This window comes from Melitaea cinxia, chromosome Z, assembly GCF_905220565.1.
Source record: "Melitaea cinxia chromosome Z, ilMelCinx1.1, whole genome shotgun sequence".
Taxonomy (NCBI): Eukaryota; Metazoa; Arthropoda; class Insecta; order Lepidoptera; family Nymphalidae; genus Melitaea; species Melitaea cinxia.
Genome location: NC_059424.1, coordinates 11,976,083 through 11,995,022, shown reverse-complemented (window position 1 = coordinate 11,995,022; position 18,940 = coordinate 11,976,083). Strand labels below are relative to the sequence as shown.

At 34.9% G+C, this 18,940-nt stretch overlaps 1 protein-coding gene across 1 annotated transcript in view; it reads left to right on the top strand.

Moving 5' to 3' along the window:
- LOC123668355 (laminin subunit alpha) overlaps positions 1-18,940 on the top strand; it is a 41,486-nt gene that overhangs the window by 3,479 nt on the left and 19,067 nt on the right. The window contains exons 2-28 of the mRNA XM_045602093.1: positions 1,986-2,132; positions 4,134-4,261; positions 4,403-4,511; positions 4,697-4,867; positions 5,374-5,590; positions 5,879-6,088; positions 7,214-7,407; positions 8,783-8,858; positions 9,204-9,341; positions 9,425-9,536; positions 10,272-10,447; positions 10,572-10,748; positions 13,230-13,352; positions 13,656-13,814; positions 14,035-14,288; positions 14,438-14,574; positions 14,657-14,795; positions 14,874-15,062; positions 15,366-15,740; positions 15,870-16,022; positions 16,178-16,352; positions 16,433-16,593; positions 16,701-16,860; positions 16,961-17,194; positions 17,273-17,435; positions 17,705-17,867; positions 18,198-18,320. Of these exons, the coding sequence (XP_045458049.1) occupies positions 1,986-2,132; positions 4,134-4,261; positions 4,403-4,511; positions 4,697-4,867; positions 5,374-5,590; positions 5,879-6,088; positions 7,214-7,407; positions 8,783-8,858; positions 9,204-9,341; positions 9,425-9,536; positions 10,272-10,447; positions 10,572-10,748; positions 13,230-13,352; positions 13,656-13,814; positions 14,035-14,288; positions 14,438-14,574; positions 14,657-14,795; positions 14,874-15,062; positions 15,366-15,740; positions 15,870-16,022; positions 16,178-16,352; positions 16,433-16,593; positions 16,701-16,860; positions 16,961-17,194; positions 17,273-17,435; positions 17,705-17,867; positions 18,198-18,320 (4,563 nt within the window). The remainder of the gene's footprint in view (positions 1-1,985; positions 2,133-4,133; positions 4,262-4,402; positions 4,512-4,696; positions 4,868-5,373; positions 5,591-5,878; positions 6,089-7,213; positions 7,408-8,782; positions 8,859-9,203; positions 9,342-9,424; positions 9,537-10,271; positions 10,448-10,571; positions 10,749-13,229; positions 13,353-13,655; positions 13,815-14,034; positions 14,289-14,437; positions 14,575-14,656; positions 14,796-14,873; positions 15,063-15,365; positions 15,741-15,869; positions 16,023-16,177; positions 16,353-16,432; positions 16,594-16,700; positions 16,861-16,960; positions 17,195-17,272; positions 17,436-17,704; positions 17,868-18,197; positions 18,321-18,940) is intronic.

Genomic DNA, 18,940 nt, shown 5'->3' with positions numbered 1-18,940 from the left:
ATGGATTGTGCACAATGGATTCCAAAAATGAATGTGTTTTTTGTCGGTACAAGCTCTTCGTTTTGCAGATCTAAAAAAATGTTTATGAATGGGCGGATTTATTGGGTGTTTTAAATGAGCCTTTGCTGTTACGAGTTCCATTGAATATTAATTCACGTTCTGCATAAATAATGCGGTTGTAGTTTAAGAGTGGTTTAACTTAATGGGTACTAAAAATAATTAAAATTGCTTGGATTAGGATATAGCCTTACTACTGTTTCTGGAAAGTATAAAATTAACTTTTTTTTTATTGTTTTCATTAGTTTAAAAATGTCAATAAAATAAGTACGTGTAATTAAATAACAAACGCTTCACACTCAACGGATACACCTAGTAGAATGTGGGTCCAGTGATGGGGTTCTGGAAACACACACAGTACACAACTACAAATGCACAGACCACGACAAACACTTGTATGGCCCGAACAAGAATTTGTTTTATGCGAAGATTGAACCTGCGACCTTTAACGCGTCAGCCAGTTGTGCACATTCATCGTTGCATGCGGATGCATTGTGGATCGAATGTCCACAAAGGCTTCACTTGCCTATTGTTAGAGAAATTAAGTTGGTAGTACCAATTTCAAGGCGACCTTGCTTTTGTTTAAGATTCATCTCATTCTTGACGATAACTAGATGGAGAATCTAATCTAATCATATTTCTTTCTCTTGTTACTACTACTTCTACTTGTTATACCAGTACCTGTGTTAGTTGTAGATTTTCCAACTATATATGCGTGTTCCAAAACGTCGCTTTCATGCTCCTCGTTGTCTCCAACTATAATGACCCTTTCTATTTTTTATTTCTTAACATATTACCCGAAAGATAAAGTGGTAATTTTTAACCATTCGAGATCCTCAGATCCGTGTTTTGTAGGGGCGGGATCCCGAGGGAATGCCTAATGTAGATTTCCAAAAAAATCATATGATCTGTATTTTTTACCTGCCCAGAATGAACTACGATGGTGAGTTGAGCCCCGTTAGGACTGGATTGGATCTGCAATTACATGGGTAAATAAAATAATGCAAGGCCTCCACTTTAGCAACCGCCGGTAAAACCATTAAAGTTACATCAACACATCGCATCCGCTGTTACAGATCATATAAGGCATAATATGTAATCATAATCTTTTAATGAAATGGGAACATATAAATGGTATTTCAGATATAACAACTTAACATAGGATTCACTAATACTTAATATACATAATTCTTCTGTACGTGTTTGTCACCTAACTTCTCCTAAGCAGATTTGATTGAGATTTTGTGTGTAAATTTCAATTGGTTCATGGATGGTTTGATGACGCGATTGGACCCGGTAGGTGGCACTGCTTTCTGTATGTCACATTAATGTGAAGATGTTATTCTGAGTAGAAATACGTCTGCCGGCTCCACTAATCTATATATAAAAATCTAGAGGTCATTCACTCATCATTTAATTTAGTTAAAGTTACTAAACGTCCGCTAAGTACGGATTTTGAAAAATCTACCTTTAAATTTGAAGGAGTGAAATAGGACTTAAAAATTTATATGGAACTCCGTTATTTTGCTAGGAAAATAAATTTTATTTTCGGACTACAGATTAGACATAATTAAATATGTATTACAATATTTGTGGAAATTTGTGCGGATAATCCATGAATTTTGAGGTGATTTAAGACGCATAAAATTTTATTTTTAGACTACTGATTAATAAGTAATCTAGCTCTTGCGAAAATTCTGGATATTAGTTTTTACGCGAGCGGAGATGCAGGCAGTAATGCAGCTAATAAATGAATAAATTTCACATGATAACATTAATAAACGTTGTTAGTAAACTATCAGCCGTCCGTAATTGATATTTTGTTGGTTGATAAAGAATTATATTAGTTTCCTAGAAGTATGTTTATCAATAACTTGTATCTTGACGTAATGAATATCTTAATGATTCTTAAAACACTTTTGTCACAGGTCTGCGATTTTTGTGATAGTACAAACGAAGCAAAGAAGCATCCGCCAGAATTTGCCGTAGATGGAATGGAAACGTGGTGGCAGAGCCCGCCTTTGTCCAGGGGCATGAAGTACAATGAAATCAACTTAACCATCGATCTTGGACAGGTAGCCATACTTATTTATCCTAGTTTACAAAGTTTTTTTTTTTGTCAATAGTAAAATTTTTCAGGAACTTGAAAACTTATTGAAATCTTAATATTAACAAATAAAGTTTCTTAATAAAAGAAGTTTTATTTTCACAAAAAAATATATACTTTCGATAAATTGACACATAATATTTATTAAAGATTTCTAAATTTAAAAACTATTAAAATAACGATATCAATGATCGATGTAAATCATAACAGATTTTCAACTGCAACTAATAGCAAAACAATCAAAACAATAACATCGTTTACTGAAATAAATCAAAAAGTATAGTCAATATAAAAAATAATTTATTTTTATAAAAAAATTAAAACACTCAAGTTGGAAAGTTATATAATTATTTTAAATAAAAGCAAACGCAAATTAATGACGACCAATATCAAGCGTAACTAAACTCAATCATGACGTTAGCTTTGAATTCTCAGTCCACATTTTGCGTCTAGCTGGGACTCGATATCCTAGTTCCCGAAATAGTACTATTATGTTACCGAAAGTGCAACGACCTGCACCTTACTGGAAACACGCAAGAGGACATAAAATAATTTTAGATATACTTTAAAGTAAGCGATCATGTCACAGATTGATCTTTATTCAGATTTTAGTGCGATGCGAATTTGTATGTTGCTTTGCAATTTTTATAAGTTACCCATATTGTATAATTATATATTAAAATTTTTAGATATATGTGAACTTAACTAATAAAATATTTTCATATCATATTGCACGTTAGAATCTATTATAAGATTATACATATGCAAGAAGGTTGTTAACATTTTTGAACAATATAATTTTTCATTTGGCAAAAGGTTGTGAATATTTTCGTCACAAATTATAAATTGTAAAAATTTATTATATACTACGTAACACTAATTATGTAAAATGATATAGTGACAGCTCAGCGAAATGTAAGTTGCTCTTGAATATAACTAACTGTGCAAGACTACTTGTTATTGCTATGATAACATTTTGCGAATATAAAAAATGTGATCAACGGTAAATGTGTGTGCTTAATAATAATAAATTTAAATAGTTAAATTTGGTTTCCAATGAACGTTTTATATTGTTGTACTTCAAAAAAAGTATGATTTTTTTTTATTAATATGTGTATTATAATTATTTATTTGCATTGCGAGTTACGCGATTTTGAGATTCGTATGTCTCACAAAATTGCTTAAAATCTGAATAAAGATAACTTCATTGTTTTAAAAATCACATAACTTGTGACGAAAATTACAGAGAAAACAGAAATTACTACCCAATATAGAGGTCAATAATACTATTCAAACAATGAAAAATATCGAATAAAAACAGCAAATAACATAAAACTACAATAAAAATAAAAACTATTCAAAATAATAAAAAACACAAAATAAGAACGATAAATAATATAAGACGATATAAATATATATATATATATATATATATAATATTGTAATATAAAAATTAGAAGTACCAATCCGTTTAAGATAGTATGTCAAACCTCCAGGCTTGTCGCCAAATGATATCCACAGGCCACAGGACAGAGTGGGTGTTGATAGCAGGCGCAGATAATAAAAATTATTCGTGGAACTATGACGAAAGGGCGAGGTCATGACGCCAGTAGCTTAAATAAATGGGCCGAAATAATAGTAGGCATTATAGATATAATAATAGTTATTTTAACAGTTGAAATATACTATAAAGAAATTTTATGATTTTATTTTAAACTATATTCAAAGCTTACATAATTATAATTAGTACAATTTAAATTAAAAAAAAGCCTATCTTATATAAGTTTTGTAGCATTTAAATATAAATTAAAACATTTATATTAGATAAACAAATCATATCTAATACAAAATAATACAGTAACATTAAAATAAGCACTAGAATTTTGTTTGAACCTATATGTAATAACCGATAAATGTTATAATTTGTGTAAATTCATATAAAATACCAATTCGTTTCATGTTTTTGTAGGAATTTCATGTAGCTTATGTCTTCGTCCGTATGGGTAACTCTCCTCGCCCTGGTGTATGGTCACTGGAGAAATCTACTGATTACGGGAAAACATACAAACCTTGGCAACACTTTTCCGACTCTCCACAGTAAGTATTCCAACTAAGTACCACTTTTAAAGCATCCAACATTAACATTATGAAATGGAAACATAATAAAAGATGTCATATAATGAAAACGTCAATTAAATGTAATATACTCGTAATACATAAGGACTTTGCCTTTCACAGAGACTGTGAAAGATATTTTGGAAAAGAGAGTCTACAACCTATTTCAAGAGACGATTCTGTTATATGCAGTATCGAATACTCTAAAATAGTACCATTAGAGGGTGGAGAAGTAAGTTTCCTATCTCTAGCTTTTCCATAAAATTATTGTCAATAAATAATCTCTTTCAAGTACATATTATTATCCATCACGAAAACTAAAATTTTAGTTTGATTTTGTTTTCATGACAAAAGTATTGAATTCAACATTATAAACTTTCTTAAATATAAGGTAATGTGTAATTTGTTACTGTCTAGATACCTATATCACTGTTAAATTACCGTCCCTCGGCCAACAAATATTTTAATTCGTCGGTGCTTCAAGAATGGACAAGGGCAACTAATGTCAGGTTACGCTTAATAAGAACTAAAAACTTACTAGGACATCTCATGTCGGTGGCTAGACAGGATCCCACAGTCACTAGGAGGGTAAGTTAAACCAACTTACTGTATTATACTAATGTAGATAGTCAGATTTTTTTTAATATTTTAAAAGATTAGTGTTTTAATATATACGAGTATACATATAACAGAATAACTAGTAAATCCTTTAAAAGCTCGAAAGATGAAACTTTTTAAATAATGCTCTAAAAGATGCATTAGAATGATGTACTTAGAAAAACGATCAATAACAATCAGGTAGACAATCGATATTAATCATAATATCAATAGAAAGGCAAAAATAAATGCTATTAAACATATGTAATTAAGATAGTTACGATTATGTCATAACCTAATTATTATTTGCTTATGTTACAAAAATGTATACCATCTGCATGAATGATATCATACTATTTTCAAGCATATGATAACGTACATCTGCAGTGTACTAATTTATTAAAATAACATAATATATATTAATTTTCGCAAACGGATTTTTTTTATTACGAAATTGAAAAAAGGTATTTACTCAATACTATTACTTTTCTTGATAGTATTACTACAGTATTAAAGACATCAGTATCGGAGGTCGGTGCATGTGTAATGGTCACGCTGACACGTGTGATCCAGCGGATCCTGAAAGTGACACTAGCATTCTGGTCTGTCGCTGTCAACATAACACTTGTGGCACTCAGTGCGCAGCTTGTTGTCCTGGATTCGAACAAAAGAAGTGGAGAATATCTCAAAACTGGGATAGATTCGAATGTGAACGTATGTTAACAACAATACTTTGAACATAGTTGAAAATTACCAGCTTAGCAAATACGTAATCATATACAATATCGATAATATCTATAACTACAAGTTAATTATTATTAATTTAATTTTTGTTATAAATCTTCAAAAAGAAGGAGTAGTCGTAAAACACGAAAGAAAGCTAATGCGTGCGATTCTTAAAAAAAGAAATGTATACAATTACACATAGTACATAGTAATATATATATATATATATATATATATCTTGTATAATGAACTAATCTTCGTTTCGTCATATTTTAGCCTGCAACTGTCACAACCACGCTACGGAGTGTAATTACGATGCAGATGTTGACGCTAAAAGGCTCTCTCTCGATATTCATGGCAATTACGAGGGTGGAGGTGTTTGTAAAAACTGTCAACATAATACCGAGGGTATAAACTGTAATAAATGTCAAGCTACGTACTATAGACCGTACGGAAAACGCTGGGATGAACTAGACGTATGCCAACGTAAGTATTGGTGCATACGTTATTGTGAAACCACTACCCGTATCTTTCTAAACTTGGACTTTTTGGCTAATCTTAATTTTGCAAACAGGCAGATATACTATAGCTTTAAAAAAAATTTTTTTGGGTTAAATTATATTACTTCAATATTATAATAACAGGTTCTGCAGTTTTATAAACGTGTATAAATATAATACATACTCGGTGTTCGACTCCTTACTGCGTTCCTTCAAATTGGATTTTCTTTAAATAGACGAGCTGATTTGATAGAGTCGTTCCATGATACCTTTCTTGAGCGCATAAGCACGGCTACAATGAAAAGCATTCTACGAGAAAAAAAATTCATTTCCATAATTATTTTGTATGCGACAGTTGGTATATATGTGTATCTTATATATAAAATTCTCGTGTCACGGTTTTAGTTACCATACTCCTCCGAAACGATTTTTATGAAATTTTGTGTGCATATTGGGTAGGTCTGAGAATCGGTCAACATCTATTTTTTATACCTCTAAGTTATAAGGGACCCCCTTTATAACTTAGTGGTATAAAAAAAAGGTTAAGGATGTTAATCTAATATATAAAATTCTCGTGTCACAGTTTTCGTTGCCATACTCCTCCGAAACGGCTTGACCGATTTTGATGAAATTTTTTGTGCTTATCCGGTATCTATGAGAATCGGTCAACATCTATTTTTCATCCCCCTAAATGTTAGGGGTAGTCCACCCCTAATTTTTTTTTTTTTTTTAGACAAAATTGTTAATTTCTATTTTTTATGATACAACATTAAAAAATACATACAACCCTAAATTTTCACCCTTCTACCACCAACCCCTATTTCTTAATAGCGTTTAGCGGCAAGGCAACGTTTGCCGGGTCAGCTAGTAATATATATGGCAATGACGTTGCTAGAGTAGCTTGTATATTAAGACAAAGTAAAACTTTAAAAAGTGCTAGCATTTTATTTTCACTTTGAACGTTATCTATAACACCTGCAGAACCCCAATTTGATGGAGTGTGGAAGAGTTAGGAGTCGAACATCTCTATAATCGACTTCAATAATATTTTTAGATAACTTTTTTGTAGAAAATGTTATAAGATAATTAATTTTACTACAATTTAATATAGCCTGCAATTGCGATCTGCACTACTCGACGGGTAATTGCGAAGAAGAGACTGGTCGTTGTGAATGTCGCGTAGAGTTCAATCCACCTAACTGTGACTCATGTGCATATGGCTATTTCGACTACCCCAACTGTAAACCATGCACTTGCAATCTAAACGGCACAGAGGGACAACACTGCACCCCAACCGATGGAATGGTGAGAATATTTATCTTCATATCATTCTATAGGTATTTCTAGTAACAATACTGTGTATTTATCGGTATTCATAAAAATAATATTTTTTACTTTTTACAAAACCTTTTCAGCGATGTAAAAGACATTATTTGATTATATAAAATTGTGTATAATTTACGTTTACATAAAAAGTATGTTTATGTATAAAATAAATAAATGATCATCTTAAGTTTAACGTACGAGTGCCTATAACTTAATAAGACAAGATCTGTATCACTAATACGGATATCACAGACATGTGTCTACTAAGGACTACTAAGCCACTAACAATACTAACCAACCAACTGATTTTACCCGTGTTGATATTTTATAAACTTAATGATTGAATTTTCATAAACGTCGAAACAGGCATTTCTTTGTTTTTATTGAAAAACGTGAGTAAATTCCTATTCAATAATATTCTTTCACTGGTAGAATTGTCCACTACAGTTAAACGTCATAGAAAATTCAATTTCGAAGTAAAGATTTGAGCTCGATTTCTATATTCAGATACCTATTCTTTTTACTTAAGAAAAACCTTACAATCATGTTATAATTTAATAGTTACTGAGAAAAAAATCGATGTCTGTCTCTAGTAACTTGGTATTAATGAACTAACTCTTTACATGCATGCATTCAGATAGTCTCGAGCTATGTTCGAACCCACAACCATAGACACTTCGCCATCAACTAGCTATGCGCACGACTTTGCCTGCGTGTAATAGTCACTTTGGACAGCATTTTTTTTATATATGTGTGTGTGTGTTTATTTTGGATTATAAACACCGTCGTTTTGATATTTACAAGTTCAACGTGATTCTTTAAATTGGCATAATTTTTTTATTTATGAACCGATGGACATGAAACAAACACTAAATGTTAAAAGTACAGCTTACCACAATATATTAGTGATAATTATAATTGTGTTTGCTCGCAAACGAAAAAAACTGACTGCAATTACATCGACAAGTAATACGACGTAAGTAGACAAAAAAATTAACAAACGCACTAGTCGTCACTACTATTTTCGAGGGATTCCTTCGATATCTGTGGGATTCTATCATCAGATCCTGGTTTCCTTATCACCTGGACTATCTGCTTTCCAATAAAAAAGAATTATCAAAATCGGTTCATAAATGACAAAATTATCCCCCCGGAAATACATTAAAAATATATATATATATGTTAGACCGTATATATATACATATATATATAAACGGTCTAATTGAGTAACCTCCTCCTTTTTTGAAGTTAGTTAAAAACCGCATCAAACCGGATTGTTACAATCGGATACATTTACATTTTTATTATACGTTTTGATTATCTACTTAAAATAAATATATTTTTAATTCTTCAGTGTCCCTGTAAATATAACTACGCCGGTAAATCATGCGAAATTTGTGCAGATGGATATTATTCACCAGAATGTAAAAGTAAGTGAAATTTTATGAATTTTAACTCCAGCTCTATTGTAAGTTTTTTATGATCCTACAACATAATATAATTTAAAATAATGGTAAACGTGTAAACTTGTCTAGTCAATACGTACGTATATTATATTATATATATTAGTAGTTCGTTCATATTAAGTTTACGAGTACTTTTTCCCGCAATTCCAATAAGGTCGCAACTAATGCTATATAACAGAAAAATATACTTTTATGTAATTTAAATTTATAGACAAAGTCTCTTAATATTTTAAATACAATGTATTAATAAATCATTCCCAAGCCTAAGAAATACGATTATAAATTTACTACACTGTATTTGTTTTTTAGACTGCGAATGTAACTCTGTCGGTTCGGTTTCCCAAGTGTGCGATAAAACCAGCGGTAACTGTACGTGTAAAAGCAAGTACAGCGGTCGAACTTGTAATCAATGCGAAGCCGGGTACTACAATTACCCTACCTGTAAACGTAAGTAAAAATAAAAAAAAATCAAAATCTGGATATAAAATATTTTTAGAAATTGTAAATACAAAAAAAATCTATATGTACAGATTGTAATTGCGACACCAGTGGAACTCAACCCAACATCTGTGATGACGTCACGGGTCAATGTATTTGCAAATCAGGCTTTGGAGGTCCTCGATGTGATCAATGTATTTCCGGGTAAGAACCCTTAAATTTTTAAACTATGCAAACCTATTTTCGCCAACTCGCAGTGGAGCAGCGTGGTGGATTAAGCTCTAATCCTTCTCCTACGCGGAGAAAGAGGCCTATGCTCAGCAATGAGATTTTATAGGCTGAATTTTCAAACCTAATTACAAATATATTTTAACAAATCTTAAGCAAAAATTTAAGTGGGTGTCGTAAGAGGCGACTAAGGGATAACACAGTTCCACTACCACACTGGAACTTAAAAAGCCGACCGGTGGCGGGATAACCATCCATCTGCTGGCTTTGAAATACACAGGCCGAAGACGGGCAGCAGCGTCTTCGGTGCGACAAAGCCAGTACTGCGGTCACCAACCCGCCTGCCCAGCGTGGTGACTATGGGCAAAACACATGAGTTCACGTTATTTTTGGCGTAAACTTGTGGAGGCCTATGTCCAGCAGTGGACTGTATAGGCTGTAATGATAATGATGAAGCAAAAATTAGTAAAATCAAATAATATTGTCTAATCGAATTAAATTATTGTTTATCAGATGCATGCATCATTATCAGAGGTTTTTTTGTTATTTTGTTAGTTTTTATATCACAATTCTAACCAATTGCAATTAAAATTAAAATATATTCGACAATCCTGATTTAACTGAGTTATTATTATTATTATTCTATATGTGATACGGGCTGATGTTGCTGTCCACAACTTGTTACTGAATGGACTCCTAATATTCGAATAGATACTACATGGAAGTCCGAGGCCGGGAGAGATCGTGTGTTCCCTGCTCCTGTTCCCCAACGGGTTCAACATCAACCAGCTGCTCTGCTGATGGAAAATGCAATTGTCTCGTTAACTTCGGCGGCAAGCAGTGTGACCAATGCTCACCTGGATACTACAAATACCCCGAATGCTTACGTACGTATAAATTTAAACTGAGCTTAGAAATTTCAAAAGTAAATATAAATCTGTTAATTTAGCAAAATTTAAGCTCAAATTCTACTTCATAAAGATGATAGATAATTATGTACAATTTTTATAGCTTGTAATTGCGACGAATCTGGTACCATCGGTTCGACGTGCGACGATAATGGTCAATGTAACTGCAAGCCTAACTTCGACGGGATCAAGTGCGATAAATGTAGGGAACAGTTCTACAACTATCCAGCATGTGAGGAATGCAACTGCGATCCAAGGGGTGTCATTGCTTCTTTTGCTGGTATGTTTTAAACTTTTATAGATTCTAATATAAAAAACTGTCGTGTTTTAACCAAATTCCTCCGAAACAGCTCGACCGATTTTTACCCATTAATGATAATTGTGGCCCACCCCAAAATTTATTTTTTATTTTTTTGGCAATTTTTTTATCTTATACATACAACCCTGAATTTTCACCCTTTTACAAGCAACCCCTATTTTAATAGCGTTTGGCGGCAAAACAACGTTTGCCAGATCAGTTAATTTTTTATATAAAAATATAATATAGCTAACTAGGTCGGCAAACAAGTGTACGGCTCACCTAATGGTAAGCAGTTGCCGTAGCGGTAGCCGATCCTATTTTTATACATGGGGAAAATCCGGATACCCCTCCAGCTCGAGGGCACCGGAGAGGTTAGAGAGATGGGGACGCGCTAGCATTCGCTACCTCGCCCCGGCGGTAGGCCCGGACGAAATTTTCAGACCCCAGCATAAAGTTGGGGTATCCTCGCTCACAACAAGGCCACCGCTCAGATATGTGGAGTCGTGTCATACAGCTCGTCGAAGTCCCTCGACTGTCGGCCAGCGACCCCATTATTACTAGCGGGGGTGTGGGAGACAAACCGTCTCCTCCTTGCGTCTAACGTCTGCACCGGAGCGGTTCAACAGCGACGTCTTCCTTCCTAGTCCGCTCCGCGGTCTCCTTCTGCGTCATTACCCGCCCGCCACGATCTCTCACTGTCGAGCATAGCCTTTACGACAGCCGTAGCTGACCTTTTTTTTGAACGTGGGGAAAATCTTCACGGACACCCTCCGGCGAGGGGGCACCGGAGGGGAGTCAGATTTTTACTGAATAACAACCATCCACGTGTGAGCAGACCTCCGCCTAAGTGGGGCGAGATGGGGTCGCGTTAGCTTGCACCACCTCGCCCCGGCGGCCAGCCCGAATGAAAACATCCAGGCCCCGGCACCCAGAGAGGGGCGGCACTCACAAGACCACCCCTTCCAACGACGCGTGGGGTCTCAAGCCAGCTGAAGGTCCCCCGACCCTCCAGCCGGCCACCCCACGTAAGGGACGCTCAACTGGACCAGTCTACCGTCTACAGAATAGGGACACATGTCCAGGAGCAAGCCAGGCAACCAAGCAAAGCTCCAGGGAGCCCAGCGCGACCCGGCAACTACCCCACGAGTGAGACGGACTGCACCGACAACCGAGTTAAAAGCTCCAGAGAGCCAGCATAGCCCGGCCCTCATGCAACTGGTCTGCCGGATTGCACCAGCAACTGAGCAAGCTCCAAGGAGCCAGAACAGCCTGGCCAGCACACCGCGCCTTAGCGCTGCAGAGCGGGCAAGCCAAAACCCAAGTCCCTCCCGGCTAGGCAAATGCCACACCTCCAACGCCGGATCACACCGAGCAACCGAGCAAGCTCCAGGGAGCCCAGCGCGACCCGGCAACCACCCCACGGGTCCACCGGACTGCACCGACGCGACTGCTGCAGTGGGATATTACACGCTTCAGCCTGTAATATCCCACTGCTGCGCATGGGCCTCTTTCCCCGTGTAGGAGAAGGATGAGAGCTTAATCCACCATCCTTCTCCAATGCCGGTTGGCGGATATATTCCCTACTATAAGTAACGATTGCTATTAGGTGGACATGATAACAGCCGGGACCGACGGCTTAACGTGGTCTGCGAGGCACGGTGGGAAGACCCTTAAGGACTGCATAAATATCCAGACCGCCGTGGTCGTCTGTATGGCCAATACAAATGTTTGTCATATACGGGGATCGAACCCACAACCGGCAGCACAACAGCCACAAACCAGTGCTGTAACCGTTGCGCCAACGCATCGCATTTTGTAAGTTTAATATTAACGTGTTTTTTTTTTGTTAGTTTCTTGTTCAAAAGTGATTTTTTTTAGTCTACTCCAGTTAAGGTAATTTTAATAATGTGTCAAGTAACATGATGCTGTAACTTAATAAGATACTATGGTTACCTAAAATATTTTTAATAATAATTGTGTTAGCTTGCAAACGAAAAAAACCGACTTCAATTACATTGACCAGTAAATGAAAAAATAATGAAGTAAATGTTTATTATTAGAGATTATTTAAAAAGGTACTTCTCAGATCTCGATTAAATTTAAATAGTTACATCCAGTAATGAGGTATATTACGACATAGGTCAATAAAAAAATTGTCAAGTAAATTAACTTAAAATGTATTTATTTATTTATTTTACACTTTGTTGTTACACCAAACAAGAAATAAAATAAACAAGCAACACAATAATAATACACTTCAACATAATAATAATAATTAGTAGAAAATGTACAAAAGTACTTGTCAGATCTCGATTAAATCGTAATGATAGGTACCACCTTTCGATTAAAAAAAGAATCATCGAAATCAGTCCACCCAGAAACAAGCTAACACACATAACACATACAGTCGTATTATGAGCCTCCTCGTTTAGTGAAGTCGGCTAAAATTTCTATCAACAGGCTGTGGATCCGTACCTGCTGGTGAACTCTGCCAATGTAAGGCTCGTGTCCAAGGAAGAATTTGTAACGACTGTAAACCATTGTTCTGGAATCTCCAAGATTACAATCCACAAGGATGTCAAGGTACCACAAAAAAGCTACGAAGACATATTATAAAGCAAACACTATTTGTAACTTATTTTTTTTTTATAAAGCCTATTATTTTCTTATCATTTTATACTTAGATCTTTAAGCCTTGACTGTAAAGACAAAAGTTTAAATAGCATAAAAATTGTCTCACGTATATTGTAATAATACATAAATAAAGTTTTAATTGATTTTTTACGAAATGTTATAATAATGTACATATATTTTTTTAATAAGTGAACACATATTGGTCAGAGTCCACGAATTATATGTATATTCAATATCTTTGATAATTCATAGAATGTAACTGCGACCTCTCCGGAACCCTCGGTGGTCTCGGCGCTTGTAACACTCGCGATGGTCAGTGTATGTGTAAAATGCACGTCGGCGAGAAACAATGCAACCAATGCCAGGATGGCTTCTACAAGTTGGAGACGTACAATCAGTTTGGATGCACAGGTAAAGGAAACGAATGTAATAATATATGCGTTATGGAACTGTGATTTATAATTTTTAATGTGACTAATATCTATCAAATATTTTACACCAAAAATTTTAATTTTTTTCTTTTGATAAGAAAAATTTTAAATCAGTGTGTCAACAATATCCTCAAAACACAACATTTCTTAATTTCTATCTCCGGAACAAGTCATTATATGTTTATACGTTCATGTCTCAGCCTGCGACTGCGACATCGGCGGTTCTATTGACAACAACTGTGACAAAATCACCGGACAGTGCCGCTGCCACTCACGCGTGGAAGGCCGCCGCTGCGACAGACCCATTCGCGCGCACTACTTTCCAACACTGCACCAATTTCAATACGAAATAGAGGAAGGTCTGACGCAGTCCGGCCCTGTCAGATACAGGAACTCGGAAGAAGTCTTTCCGGGATATTCGTGGAAAGGATATGTCGTGTTCTCGCTACTGCAGGTTCGTCTGCTCAATACTAGGTATATCAAATTACTCGTATTATTTTTACTGGCATCAAAGTATTTAATATTCAATCAATCGTAGGTTTTAATTCTATTGTCCAGTTTTTAAACTACAAAAATTTTAATTAGCTTATATTTCATTTTTAGAATGAAGTAATTAACGTGGTTCATATTGGCAAATCTTCCTTGTACCGTATGGTATTAAAATACGCAAATCCTCTTCGTGATCCAGTTAGTGCAACCATTGTCATAACACCGGAAAGCGTAATTGAAACACAACAAAGGTAACGTTACTACATAATACTGTAGATACACTGTGACTATTTAAACCAAAAATGATTAATATAATATTCACACTACCCGTAGTTTCAATGTATATTTGAGGCCGACAATTCTACCACAACTCCTGACAGTTGTAGTGGATAAAGGGAACGCACCTGCACCGTTCGTCATGAATGCCGGAAATTGGACAGTTACCATCAAAACAACCAAAGAAATTATGATAGTAAGGCTTTAATCAAAACTCTTTTTCTTGTGTCCTATTTTTTTGTAAGTAATGTAACTATTGTGTATTTTATTTCAGGATTACTTTGTTCTCATACCAGAAGCTTATTATGAGGCTACAGTATTAACGAAACTGGTAGATAAACCGTGTCTTATTGGTGATAATAAACTCTGCAGGCACTTTGCATATCCCAGTGTAGAAGGAAGACCCATCTCGAACGTGTCTCAATTGGTAACAGCGGTTACCGAGTTTGTTAACGACCCTGAGGTATGATGGTTATAAAGCTTTTTAAATAAATATTTTTAAGAAATACCGTGGCTTTATTTACGTACAATTGAATCATATGTAAACTCAAACTTCTACTTCTAACTACTTACTTCTTCTAAATTTACAAAGAGACTGGAACAAAAACTTCTAACATGAATACGGTCTACTAAAGTACTAATGGACTCTCAGAGAAAATATTTTCTTATTAATTGTACACAGTTTCAGCTCAGTGATGATAAATAAGTAAATTAATCTTATTTTATAAGTAGTAACAAGTTTGATATAATATTTCTTTAATTTCAGCAATTGAGAGAATACAATGTAGGACCACAAGATATACCAATAATTAATCAAAGCGAACAGAACGAACTGCAATTCAATATGAAAATAGATCCCAACGGACCTTACGTACTCGTGATCGAATACGTCACACCAATTAATATAACTGGTTTGCAAATTAGTGCAACCAGCTCCAATCCTTCCAGTGGGATGTATAACTTATCATCGAAGGGAATAATTATTATAAGATTTCAATCCGGAGACGATTCTGAATCATTCGCTTTAGCTAATCTTAACGACTGTCCATACACGTCGCCCTGCAGACAAGTAGTTATTGACGACTTGTCGAGGATCAATTCTTTCCACGTTCAAGATCCTAACAATGTTATATACATAGATGTAAGTTAATTAATATAGAATACTAAACGTAACTGATATGATTTCTGATAAAACTCTATGTAACAATAACGCATTCAAATATTTGTTACAATTGTTTGTACCTACATACTATTTTTCTTACCTATTCAGGGCGACACGAACACACTCGCTGGTATCAAATCAATTATTGCGATACCTGAATCTGAATGGCACTTGGATTATATAACACCTCGGCCCTACTGCTTAAGGAAGAATGGTCGATGTATTCCTGCCGTTTTTTCAACTGCTGTGGATTCTAAAAAGGTATAAATCGTTTGAAATCAACGAAATTACGTGACACACATTTTTTTAAAAACTAGTTCTAAAACTTTTTGACAAATTAGTAATGGCAATAATAATAGGTAATAAGCAGATAAGTAAGTACATTTAATTGTGTATAAAAAATTCTACTTGTCTAGGTCGAAATAGAGTCTGGTACTGGAGGAAATCGTGATATAAGACCACCGATCCTTGACAACTCCACAATAGTAGTGTATCTGGCCTCAGATTTTGAACCGATCAAAATAGAATCTAAAGTTCCTTCCCCTGGAGACTACATGTTCGTCTTACACTACTACCAACCAAACCATCCGGGTATGTTATTTCAAATTGAAAAATAGTAACTGGGTTTTGTTATTATTAATAATAAATATTGTATTTATATTGCACCATAGAAAGCAGTATTCGTGTTAACCTGACAGCTGACGGTCAGCTTTATGAGACTATAATACCAATCAAACATTGCCCTTCAAATTCTGGATGCAGAGCGTTATTGACACAGGGGGATGGAAATACACAATTTGCTGTGAATGAAAACGTTACGATCGCTTTCAAGGTATAAAATTGTATATAAAAATTGCTAATATTTTAAATATAGATAATTTGATTTTAAATTATAACACAAATTATGGTATTAATATCTCGTTAATTTTTCATGCTCAGGGTGATAAAAGTAAAGGACTCTGGCTGGACTATGTTCTGATTATAGCTAAACCAGACTTTGTTGAATCGGCTCTATCAGAAGTGAATAGAGTTGATTACACTCGTGAATTTATAGATAAATGTGCTGTCAATCATTACTACATAAGTGCTAATGAGACCGGTAAGTTTGGTTTGTCTAAGTACTCTAAGTTAAGCTTTTTATTTATATAAAATTATCGTGTACTTATGAAAACCTTTATTAACAGCATTTTTATTTACAGGCTTCTGTCGCGATGCTATGTTTTCTATCACTTCTGAATATAATAGTGGTGCCTTGAGCTGTTTCTGTGACTTCATGGGATCTACAGAGCTTGAATGCAATACATTCGGAGGACAATGTCCATGCAAAGAAAACGTTATTGGTAGAACATGTACCTCTTGCAGAACAGGATACTATGGTTTTCCTAATTGTAGGCCGTGTCATTGTCCAGCAACTGCAATTTGTGACGAAAATGGTAACAATAAGTCTATAAGAACTTAATTTCTATTGTTCTCAAAAAAATTATTTAATTAATTCTTTCAAACTTTTTTAGGCGAATGTATCTGCCCTAAGAACGTCGAAGGTGAAAATTGTGATCGTTGCAAACCTTACACTTTTAACTTTGACGTGCAACGTGGATGTGATGACTGCAACTGTAATCCGTTAGGAGTAATCAACAACCAGTTACAATGTGAAGCTGACAGCGGAAATTGTCTGTAAGATACACTGTAGTTCATGCTATCATTAACGTTCAACATTTATAGCACATGACAAATTCATTAATTAATATTAATAATTGATTGAAAGATTATTTTAAATATTTTGAATTAAAATTTTTAGAAGTGAGTAATATTATATTTCTCATCATATTCGAAATATATATATATATATATATATATATATATATATATATATATATATATATATATATATATATACGTTATTGATAGAATTTCGTAATTATTGTAAATTATTTTTTTGGCAGATGTAAAGATAACGTTATCGGACGTATTTGCGACCACTGCGTCCCCGGACATTACGCTTTCCCTGATTGTCTTCAATGTACGTGCGATCTCGATGGTACTACAGATGATGTTTGCGACCAAAACACTGCTCAATGTTACTGTAAGAAAAACGTCAGAGGACAGGTACGTAGCAGACTTTTTAGACTTTTTTCTCCATGTAGGAGAAGAGACGAAGCTAAATCGCGGGAAATTAACCAACGGTTTTGATATTACATGGCGCACGCACCACTACACCAGAGCGGCATAAATTTATTTTAATAATAAAGTTAAAAATTTATTTTAATAATAGAGTTTATGTGATTGTTAACTTTATGCTTTGTATGTTGTGTTAGCCCGTGAGTAAGTGTAACTCGCACATGTTTTTGTATTTTCTATTATATATAAAAAACAATGTATTGAATTGTAGGTAAGTAATTAAAAAAAATCACTTACTGTCAATGTAATTGTTGATAGGCTTGCAACGTCTGCAAAGATGAATATTTCAACCTTCAACCGGACAATCCTGATGGCTGCACGAAATGTCATTGTTTCGGTAAAACAACAAGATGTAGCAGTTCGTATTTGTCATGGGCTGAGGTAAGATATAAATACATAGTCTTGCCCTAAATATTGTTACAAAGAAAGAAAAAATGTTTGCTATTGCATATAAACATTTATTTATTATTACAGAATGTTAGTTTAATGCATTAATATAAATACATTAAAAATATATAAAGCTTATTCGAAGTGGTCTTCACTGGCTGCAATACAGTCCTTTAAAAGTTGAGGCCAGTTATCACTAGAAGAAACACGCATTCTTCCCATGGGAAAATTCTTTACCCTCCTCCTTTTGCGTACCGCTCAATGACGTACCTACTGGTGGGCTAGACGGGGCAGTGCCCCGGGCCCCCAACTTCAGGGGGCCCTCGGCCTCTGACTTACAAACTATAAATTGAACTAATAAAAATTTCCAAGAACCAGATTCCATGAACGCGAATTTAATCATCATCACCATCATTTTAGCCTATCGCAGTCCACTGATGGACATATGACCCCCCAAGTTTGCGCCAAAAATAACGCAAACTTATGTGTTTCGCCCGTAGTCATCACACTGAGCAGGCGGGTTGGTGACCGCAGGGCGGGCTTTGTCGCACCGAAAACGCTCTGCCCGTCGCCAGTCTGTGTATTTGAAAGCCAGCAGTTGGATGTTTATCCCA